The sequence below is a fragment of the Mauremys mutica genome, chromosome 7, assembly GCF_020497125.1.
Source record: "Mauremys mutica isolate MM-2020 ecotype Southern chromosome 7, ASM2049712v1, whole genome shotgun sequence".
In the NCBI taxonomy this organism is placed as follows: domain Eukaryota; kingdom Metazoa; phylum Chordata; order Testudines; family Geoemydidae; genus Mauremys; species Mauremys mutica.
In genome coordinates, this window is record NC_059078.1 from 96,987,166 (window position 1) to 96,998,720 (window position 11,555).

The 11,555-nt window shown below is 40.9% G+C and overlaps 1 protein-coding gene across 5 annotated transcripts in view; it reads left to right on the top strand.

The window, feature by feature from the left end:
• HECTD2 (HECT domain E3 ubiquitin protein ligase 2) overlaps positions 1 to 8,991 on the top strand; it is an 82,356-nt gene extending 73,365 nt beyond the window's left edge. For all 5 annotated transcript variants that reach the window (XM_045024181.1, XM_045024184.1, XM_045024182.1 and 2 more), the window contains 2 exons: positions 156 to 299; positions 6,371 to 8,991. In XM_045024181.1, the coding sequence (XP_044880116.1) occupies positions 156 to 299; positions 6,371 to 6,491 (265 nt within the window). In that variant the 3' untranslated portion in view covers positions 6,492 to 8,991. The remainder of the gene's footprint in view (positions 1 to 155; positions 300 to 6,370) is intronic.
• The last annotated feature ends 2,564 nt before the right edge of the window (positions 8,992 to 11,555 follow it).

Below are 11,555 nucleotides of genomic sequence, written 5' to 3' on the forward strand. Positions count from 1 at the left end.
TACATAAATACTTTATGCTTTTAAGTTCACCTGTTAACTATATATTGATGGGAATTTTTATATTAAGTGACAATATCTTAGCCTAGGGCATAGTGATAACTTTACATTGCTTTTATCAAGCTATTAACTCTCCCCTTCCCTAATTAATACTGTAGATACTTTTGGGAGGTAGTACTTGGATTTCCTCTTGATCTCCAAAAGAAGCTACTGCATTTTACTACAGGAAGTGACAGAGTACCTGTGGGAGGGATGGCTGATTTGAATTTCAAGATTTCAAAGAGTGAAACATCCACTAACTGGTAAATAATTTTCAGTTGTATTCTTAAATATTTTTAACAGAAGAGTCTTATTGTAATTTGTGTATGTAGTGTAAAAAAGAAACAAACTGACTGAGAAACTATATTAGTTCCTTTAGCTTGGTTTACAAATGTTATTAAAACCATTTATTGATTACACAAATTTAGCAGATGTTCATCTAATACAGAGCCAGCTCTCCGAACAATGTGTAAATCTGAAGTCCAGTTTAGTCCATGACTGGGGCTGAGCTGGTGAAAAATAAACATATTTACCAAGAGTTCTGCTGGATCCATTTGGGTGTTCATCACTCCGGATACCAGTCTCTGCAGCTGGCAGAGTGCCCTTGTTTCTTACGGCTGATCAAGCTTTTTAATGTGTGAGCCCTGAACAGACTGACCATTGCTTTGGGATCTATAGAGTAAATGGATAGATGGTCCAGAAGTGGTTCTCTGTAGGCGAAACTAGAGAGTCTGTAACCTGAAATTAAAGGTTAAATATTTGTGTGCTCTGCTGGAACCTTTTATATCCTTTTGAACTCATGCGGGAAGTTTCTCATTCCTTACTATCAAGCTAGTTTTTTGGATGGCTCTTTTCTCCAGACGGTTAGGAGAAATTCAGCTCTGTTAATTTGGAGAGCGAACTGTCACCAGAAATTCCTGGTTCCACTTTGCATTGTCAAGTCTTCAGCATCACAACTAATTATAGATTTGAAATAAGTACAGTACATGAGACCTTTTTTCAAAAATTCATTTATTGTAATTGGCCTTATCATAATGGAGTAGTAGTTTTTAAGTAAAAGGTAAATATTAGAATAATGTAGGCCCTATTCCTACAGTGTCATCTTTGTAGTCAGGTTCTTGCACCCATGCAGAGCCATATTGACTTCCATGTGCCTCTTCATAAGCATAAGGATCCACCTGCATGGATCATATTACAGGATCCAGGCAGTAGTAATGGCCAAAATTTTCAAACCTGAATGCCCAATATTATAGTCCTAGATCCATTGTATAGGTACCTACTAATGAAAATGGCCTGAGTTTTAAAGGTGCTGAGCACCTGCAGCTCCTGTTGACTTTAGTGAAATGCATGGATTCTCAGTGCTTGTAGACATCTGTAGCCTGGTCTTCAGTGGCCTAAAGGCTGTGATTTTTTCAAAAAAAAAGTTAGGCCACTGCTGAGAGCATTTGAAAATCCCACCCCAAATATGAATTTAGAAACTTAACTTTAGACATCTAGCTTTGGAAATTTGCCAATATGTCAAATACCTCAAACTGAGCTGAACTGTAATTCCATACATATTCCACTGTTGGTGCATCTGCAGCCCCTGCACTTGATTTTTGGATTCTTTTGGCTACCAGTATCCATACGGGGCCATGCCTGTGCTCTGTGTCCTTGCGCTTCCCATCTAAGGGTTTAAGGACAACTCTACCCATCCTTCAGTTCCTTCTCCATGCCTGTGGCTCTGAGTTGGAACTTTGACAGTGACTGAGCCTCTCGATCACTGTGCCCTTTCTGTTAGGATTAGCTTTTTACTTGATGTTTCCAAAAAATTCTCTGAACAACTTCACCTGGAACCAGGGTTAGTCCTTATAACAGAATAGAAATTTCCACAATTTAAGAATTGTCTTTGTGAGGCAGTAATGCCACTTAAAGATGGGTATACCGGTGTTTATGCCTTAGCAAAGGGGCACGGTCCTGAGAGAGGTGCCATTTTGCAAATCGTTCTTGAAGCGAACATCAAAGGGAAGAGAGATTCTCCAGAAGCTTCTTTTACTGGAGATGTCTGTGCCTCTTCAGATATTGGAGTGGCTGGACACGAAATTCCTGAGCAAAAGTGCTCCAGTCAGCTCTTCAGTCTACTCTCTGAGGCACATGTCTAAGGGACCTTCCTCTCTGGCTGGTAAAATATCTGAGGTTGGGGGAGAAAGGAGCATTGCACCTCTGAGAGGCACAGATCTAGGTTCCCCCCTCACTACATCCTCTCATTCCGCTACTGAGAAGGGTAGTTCAAATGAGTGGGTATCCCTCTGGCACCCAGTCCAGACCAGTCACCATATCCGAGTGCCAGCTCCCATAAAGCATCATATATCATCCAGAACTGACTTGTCACTGAGGCTTCTGGTACCAATCTCTTCCATTCACTTAGTACCACCATGCTAAGTACCAAGACCTGTTGCTGCATCAACAGACTTCACACTCTCTGCAGTACCATTGTTGTTGTTCATCTAACTTCTTTCTGAAGTACCAACCACTACTCTGTCTCTTCAGTACTGAGCACATCTGTGGTACCAGGTAGACAACATACTCAAAGCTTGCCTAGCACCCAAGCTGGTACTGCCCCTCCATTAAAAGAGCAGTAGTTTTTCTCCTCCTCTTGTTCAGACAATAACAGGGAGGGGTCACCATCTCATTCCCTGGAGTCATTTGATCCCTACACACCAGAAAAGGATTCTAAGGCACACTACTACCATCTAAGGCTCAAAAGTTCTAGGAGAGACACTATGCCTTGACCCCCATGGTTCAATATCCATACCAGGACCCCAGCAGTCATATCCACTCTCATGGCTCCCTTATCAATATTCATACCAGCACCCTGGCAACCATCCCTCACGCACAGCACAGCCCATCTGAGAAGCAGCAGAGATTCCAAACAAGGAAACCATCAGCTTCTGCTGCATCATCATCTCATCCACCTTTGCTACTGAAAGCCTTGGTCACAGATGCCTCCAGTCTAGGGTGGGGAGCCCACCTAGACAATCTTCAGCCACAAGATCCCTGCACTTCTCAGGAAGCCTGGTTGCATATAATACTAGAATACCTCCTGTCATTTAGGGAGCTTGTAGACAGCTCTGAATTCCTTAAGGTTCACCTAATGCCATTTCAGCTTTCCATCTTCCCATTTGATTCAGGGCTATTCAGCATTCTCACACCTCACAGTAGGTAGATTCCTGAAGAGCCTTATAAGGGTATATCTCCCAATCAGGGACCCTCCTCTTCCTTGGGATCTTAACCTAATGCTGACAGGTTTGATGAGTCTTCCCTCCCCCATTCCTTTGAGCTCCTAGCTACACATTCCCTCCTGTCCATCAAAACAGCCTTCCAGATTGTAATAACAACAGCTATCAAGGTAGGAAAAATGCATATGCTCACTGCAGAACCTCCACATACAATATTTCAATGAGGCCTCACCCAAGGTCTTGCTAAAGGTAGTCTGACTTCCATTTCAACCTAGTAATACACCTGCCTGTGTTCATTCCCAAGCCATATGCCAACAAGAAAAAATTACAGCTTATTCTACCAGAGTTTAAGCAGCTTCTGAAGCATTTTGATAGTGGAAATATGTAGGGAAGCAACTTCAGAATTACGTGCATAGATTTACCAAACATTACTCCATAGATGAAGCATCAAGATCTGATGCTCCTTTTTGGCAGAGCTATCTTATTGTTAGACTCCAAGCACCCACCTCCTGTGATATAGGTCACTGCTTGTGAGTCACCAACCATGGAATATATATATATATATATATATATATATATATATATATATATATATATATATATATATATATGGACAACTAACCAAGAAGAAAATTGTTACTTGCCTTAAAGTAACTGTGGTTCTTCAAGATGTTATCCATTTATATTCCACAGCCCACCTTCCTCACTACTACAGAGTCTCATAATACCTGGATTCTGTATTGGCAAAGAGTCTGATGCCTGGTCTACACTACGTGTTTAAACCGATTTTAGCAGCGTTAAACCAATTTAACGCTGCACCCGTCCACACAACGAGGCCCTTTATATCGATATAAAGGGCTCTTTAAACCGGTTTCTGTACTCCTCCCCGATGAGAGGAGTAACGCTGAAATTGGTATTACCATATCGGATTAGGGTTAGTGTGGCCGCAAATCGACGGTATTGGCCTCCGGGCGGTATTCCGCAGTGCACCATTGTGACTGCTCTGGACAGCAATCTGAACTCAGATGCACTGGCCAGGTAGACAGGAAAAGCCCCGCGAACTTTTGAATTTCATTTCCTGTTTGCCCAGCGTGGAGCTCTGATCAGCACAGGTGGCGATGCAGTCCCAAATCCGAAAAGAGCTCCAGCATGGACCGTCCGGGAGATACTGGATCTGATCACTGTATGGGGAGGCAAATCTGTTCTATCACAGCTCCGTTACAGAAGACAAAATGACAAAGCATTTGAAAAAATCTCCAGAGGCCACAGCAGGGACTCAGCACAGTGCTGCGTGACAAGCGTAACAGAAAGCCAAAGAATCAAATGGACGCTCATGGAGGGAGGGAGGGGGTACTGAGGACTCCAGCTATCCCACAGTCCCCGCAGTCTCCGAAAAGCATTTGCATTCTTGGCTGGGCTCCAAGTGCCTGAAGGGTCAAAAACATTTTCCTGGGTGTTTCAGGGTGTATGTCATCAATTTACACCCTTCACCCTTTCCCCCCCAGAAAGAAAAGGGAAAAAAATAATTTCTCGCCTTTTTTCAGTGTCACCCTATGTCTACTGCATGCTGCTGGTAGACGGGGTGCTGGAGAGCTAAACAGCAGCATCCTCTCCCTTCTCCCCGGTGGCAGACAGTACAGTACAGAAGGACTGGTATCCGTTCTCATCATCAGCCCGTGAGTGCTCCTGGCTGGCCTCGGTGAGGTCGGCCGGGGGCGCCTGGGTAAAAATAGGAATGACTCCTGGTCATTCCCAGCAGATGGTACAGAACGGCTGGTACCCGTCCTCATCATAGCAACTGGGGGCTGAGCTCCATCAGCCCCCCCCCCCCCCCGTCACGTATAAAGAAAAGATTCTGTACTGCCTGGACTATCATAGCAGCTGGAGGCTTCCTCCCCCTCATTTTATCTCACTAAAAAGTCTGTGTTTCTTATTCCTGCATTCTTTATTACTTCATCACACAAATGGGGGGACACTGCCATGGTAGACCAGGAGGGTTGGGGGAGGAGGGAAGCAATGGGTAGGGTTGTTGCAGGGGCACCCCCTAAAATGGCATGCAGCTCATCATTTCTGCGGGATCTCTGGGGCTCTGACACGGAGCGGCTGTGCTCTCTGGTTCTCTAGTACACTTGCCTCATATTCTAGGCAGGACTGACTCTATTTTTAGACAAAACATAGGAAGGGAATGACCCAGGGGGTCATTCCCATTTTTGCCTATGCGCCCCCGGCCGACCTCAGCGAGGCCAGCCAGGAGCACCCAGGATAGCAGCAGACGGTACAGAACGACTGATAACCGTCATCTCATCGCCAATTTACAATGGCATGGTAGACGGTACAATATGACTGGTAAACATCTCTGCTATCTTGCAAAGGCAAATGAATGCTGCTGTGTAGCAGTGCAGTACCGCGTCTGTCAGCAGCATCCAGTACACATACGGTGACAGAAGGCAAAACGGGCTCCATGATTGCCATGCTATGGCGTCTACCAGGGCAATCAAGGGAAAAAGGGCGCGAAATGATTGTCTGCAGTTGCTTTCCCGGAGGAAGGATTGAGTGACGACATTTACCCAGAATCACCCGCGACACTGTTTTTGCATTGGGATCTCAACCCAGAATTCCAATGGGCAGGGGAGACTGCGGGAACTATGGGATAGCTACGGGATAGCTACCCACAGTGCAACGCTCCGGAAATCGACACTAGCCTCGGTACATGGACGCACACCGCCAAATTAATGTGCTTAGTGTGGCCGCGTGCACTCAACTTTATACAATCTGTTTTACAAAACCGGTTTATGTAAAATCGGAATAATCCCTAGTGTAGACGTACCCTGAGGGTTAGTTGAGGTTTCCTCACCCTTTGTGCACTGAGGTGGGAGGCACAAGGACACTGCTGGCCAAAAAGAATCCAAACTCAAGGACATGGGGCACATGTGCACTAACTATGGAATATATATCAACAACACATGTTGAACCCCAGTTACTGTGAGGTAAGTAACACTTTCTTTGTGTGGGTTTGTAAAAGTAATGCACATAAATTAAAAGCATACAGGTAATATCCTAGTGCTATTATATTTCTGTTAAAAACAAATGGTGCATTATTTTTTAAATATTTTTAGGTTGCCTGTGGCCCACACCTGCTTCAACCAGCTTTGCCTCCCACCTTACAAGAGCAAAAAAGAACTGAAGCAGAAGCTGATCATTGGAATTTCAAATGCAGAAGGTTTTGGTCTAGAATAAGATGAAAGATTTAAAATACAGGATTTTTTATGTAGCACTCACTTTCCTCTTATTGTGCCTTTAAGCTTTTCATGTTTCTGTCTCTTGATACTGTGCCAGTCTTATCCAATTGAAAACATGATTTTTTTAATTAAATGCAAAGTGCATTTGTTTTTGCTGTATGGCAATACATTTACTGCTTGTTTTTTCAGAAAGTAATTTTAATAAAATACAGAATGCTGCATTACTTGACAGAAGAAAGCTGACAGAGGTGACAAATTCCAGGTTACAGTTTTGTCTCTGATTATTCTTGGAGCACTTTATAATTAATCATAATATGCATCATGATGCATATTCCACTGGGAAAGGAAACACAAAAGGTTTCTTGATTAGGTAAGCCAAGTGGCAGAATGTCTTTAATTAATACATGCAGTAGCAAAGCATATAACTGCCATTCATGTGAGACATGGGGCCATATTTTCATATTGAGACATAAAGCAATTTTAGCCTAGGTAAAATGTATACAGTTTTAATGTTCTGGCTTTCGTTATCAAATAATTAAGCAGGATATTTAAAAAGCATGTAAATAACTGCCTGTGGAAAAATAGGATTTTGATAGTGCCATTAATTGCTAAAGATTTATTTTTACAAATACACAGTTTTAGATGTTATATATTCAGCTTTTACAGATCAACAGAATTGATTTGTACAGGATTGTTAAAAGTACTATTTTCAGTATAACTGGACTCAAGGACAAACTTTAAGTATTAAACAACCTGCATGTTAATTTTATGAAGTTGGCAGCAAACTAGTCAGTTTGGCTGTAGATATTGTAGTTTTGTAACCATGGCTTACTTAAAGAAATTGGATGTTGACAGGTAAATTCTAAATCTCTTTGAATCACTTCAGACATAAGTGATATCCACATCACATGGAAAAATATTAAAATTTTAACTTGTGTATCATACTGTCATTTGATCAACAACTTTATGATAGAAATCTTTTTCTAAAAGTTTATTAGAGTAAGCTCTGACAAAAGTGAATACAAGAACATATCAAAATGCTGTAGCTTTCATTTAACGTGAAGGTCAGTATTTAGACAATGTTTTGTTTTTTTCACTGCACACTAATAAAGTAAATGTAAAGATATTCTTGTCTAAAAATCTTAGCAAATTTGGAGCTGGGGAAGAAACTGATTGTAAAATGCAGGCATAATTACAAGTCCATTTTTATTCACAACCTGAGACAGTTAGCAGCATACAGTATAGTATATTGTATTTTTTTACATCAAGTAATACCTACTGTATGTTCTATAGATTTTGCAACAGAACTTATTTGCAATAACAAAATATACAGTAATTTTTCTGATACTTTTCTTATTCTGGCTATTTCTTCCTTTCTATACTACTTACTTACAGCCAGCAGATTTCTACATTGGTTAATAAACTAATCTGGCTACTCTGTAACCTTAATGCCATTAATCCTTTAGTAAATAACTGCACATTTCATTCTGTTCTGATCCTTAAAGAAGGTAGTGATATTTTACCATTTTTATTTTATTAGGAATAGAGATTAGTGGTGGGATTTTTGAAAGCATTCAGTATTGGCTTAACTCAGCTCCTCTTTAAGTCAGTGGTAAAATATCATTGATTTCAGTGGGAGCATATTTAGGCCAGTAATTGATGCTTTTAAAAATACCACTCTAGAATTATATTTTTAATCTGAAAATGTAAAGTGAATCAGTTACACAAATCACACTGCTTCATCACTGTACTGCCTGAACTAAAAAAACATTTAAAATGGGTAAAATATTAATAAGCACAAAAATGTGAGTGTATTTTAGAAGTCAGAATTATGTATATTTTTATTAGGTAAACTGGAAACAAAATTTTTGTTTCTAGATGGGGTGATTCATGGAAAGTTGTCTTATGCATTTTTGTTTTTGAATTAATAGCTATACAGTTTCTCATATAAAAATGCACATAAGTCAATATTTTTATGACTCAAGCCCACATTTAATAATAACTGAAGCATTGTTTCTGCCTATTATTAAGATAAAAGCTTTACATTTTAATCTTTTATCACAAAATTGCACTTTGCCTGGGTTTAGTTTTAATTATTAAAAGCTTTTTGGGTTTACTGTATAATATTACCTCAAAATTTTAAAAGCTATTATATTTGCATCCATTTTTAAATAAACTAGAGAACTGTCATTGAATTACATTTTATATTTCCTGACATTAAGTTAAATAATTGTAATTTTTGTATTTGCATTGCACAGTATTTATGAAATAAGCCTCTGATCTCCTCATTTAACATTGTTTGCTCAACTACATTTTGTTTTTTGTCTTGCAATGTAATCCAACGAAACCTTCCCCCCCTTTTTTCTCTCTACATTTTTTTTGTACATTACCTAAGGAAATCTGGTTTGTATACATTTGTTCATTACTGGGTATCTATTTTTATGTATTTAAATTGTGCAGTCATTAAATCAAACACGTTTCAGTTTCTGAGTCTGACCTATTTAAGTGCAGTATTTTTTCCATTGAAACATTTTCTTTGCACTAGCAATTCATAATCTTCTATTCAATCTCTGCATGTTTCAATGAATAAGAAATCTTGACTTACTAATACAGAGATGCCCACCAAAAAGCCCTAAAATAATATTCCATATTCTGTCTTGAACTACTAATGTTGCAATGCATACCATGCTAGAAACACAAGAATGTAAAATAGTGTTGATCCTGAACCTATTTCTCCTTATTTCCAGGAACAATCCTGATCCCTCGGCTTCAGGGCTGTTCTAATTTGTGATGATAGAAACTGGCTCAGATGTTATCATGCTCCCGCCATATCTCCTCTCAGTCCCACAATGACCCCTAAACCAGGGGGGAAATAAGGATAAGGAGCAAGAACTATAGAACTAGGCTCTCTGGCTTTGCGCTGCCTGAGGATTCCTCTATGCAGGCATAATCTCCAGCCAGCTGTTAAAGCCATCTTTCCATCCCCTTTGCACTACTTGAGTGGCACACAGGGGACATCAGGGACCAATATCTAAACTATTTATTATAAACGTCAGAGTTCCTTCTTAAACCATGACTTAACTTTTAGGTCTATATACAATGAAGAAATGTTTTATTTTCTAAATATGCTGTTTCTTTATGATCGCTTAGTCAGTAGATATAAATCCTCCTTCCAGCAAATGGAGATGGGGGGAGCAGTTCTCTTCTGACATCACTTTGTAGAGGGAGAGGTGGCAGATGACTTGCCTAGCCCTAGTATCCTGTACCTGCTTTCATTTACCTTGCCAAATTTGGCTTCTCAGCCCTCTCATTGTGTCTTTCATCTGGTGAATGCAGGTTGTTAATCTTCACCATCGAAGTAGTCATCATGGGAAAAATCAGAACTTTGTTAGACTTCCTTACACTCCACTACACACTCTTCCCCCTTTTTTCTGTTCTCTTTTTATTACTTATCCCCACCTAAACCAGGGGGGCGTCCTACTAACGTAGATCGAAATAATGTGAGGAAATCAGATCCTGTCATATGTTGCAATAAATTTGTTTTATTATTGATATATTCTTCTGAGTTATACGTACTTGATTCATTTTTTTTCTTTCTTTGGATTGACACAAAAATTGGAAGAACAAATTAAAGGGGAGTATGAATACTGGCAACATGTCTTGCAGCGTGTTATAGGTGTTACTCAAACATTAGCTGAATGTGGTTTGCCTTTCCGGGGATCAAATGACACATTCAGATCATTGCAGAATGAACATTTCTTGGGATTGTTGGAGTTTGTGGCTCAGTTTGACCCATTTTTAGCAGGCCGTATCTCAAAATATGGTAATGCTGGCAAAGGTAACCCATCATACTTACCCAAGACAATATGTGATGAACTCATTGGTCTAATGAGTGACAAAGTTCATTCAGCTATTGTGGATGAAATAAGTACTGCTGGGTACTTCAGTTTATCTGTCGACTCTTGTCATAACTATAAAGGGAAGGAAACGGCCCTCCTGTGTACAATGCTATAAAATCCCTCTTGGCCAGAGACACCAAAATTCTTTTACCTGTAAAGGGTTAAGAAGCTCAGGTAACCTGGCTGACACCTGACCCAAAGGACCAATAAGGGGACAAGATACTTTCAAATCTTGGTGAGGGGAAGGCTTTTGTTTGTGTGCTCTTTGTTTTTGGGGTGGTTCGCTCTTGGGACTAAGAGAGACCAGACATCAATCCATGCACTCCAAATCTTTCTAAACCAGTCTTTCATATTTCAAACTTGTAAGTAACATCCAGGCAAGGCATGTTAGTTTTATCTTTGTTTTCTCAACTTGTAAATATTCCTTTTTGCTAAGAGGATTTACCTCTGTTTGCTGTAACTTTGAACCTAAGGCTTGAGGGGGTTCCTCTGGGCTTTATGAATCTGATTACCCTGTAAAGTTATTTTCCATCCTGATTTTACAGAGATGATTTTTACTTTTCTTTCTTTAATTAAAAGCCTTCTTTTTAAGAACCTGATTGATTTTTCCTTGTTTTAAGATCCAAGAGGATTGGATCTGGACTCACCAGGAATTGGAGGGGGAAAGGAGTGGGGTGGTTAAATTCTCCTTGTGTTAAGATCCAAGGGATTGTGTAGCAGGGTGGACCCCTGCTCCTGCCCTGAAGGGGTTAAAAACAGCCCTGAGAAGGGGCTGTGACTGGAGAAAGCAGCCTTTAGGCTGGGCCAAGAAGCCTGGGCTGATTGGGGAAAGTAGGCTCAGCTGTGGCCATGCGCCAATCAGGCCCAGCTGGCCCCTATAAGAGGCTGTGAGCCAGAAGCCAAGACAGTCTCTCTCTAGCTATAGAGGGAGATGGGCCTGGCTGCAGGGAGCTGGACATAAGGTACCTGAGTGAAGCAGGGCTGGGGAAAGGCAGAGGAGCTGGGGAGCTCTAGCCTGGAAAGCCCCAGGCTGCGGCCTAGCATTGAGCTAATAGGTACTGGGGGTTGCAGAGGGCAGCCCAGGGGTAGGCCAAGGCAGCAGGTCCAAAACCTCCTTTCCAGTGATGAGTAGGCTGATACTGCAGTCTGCCCCAGAGCGCGGG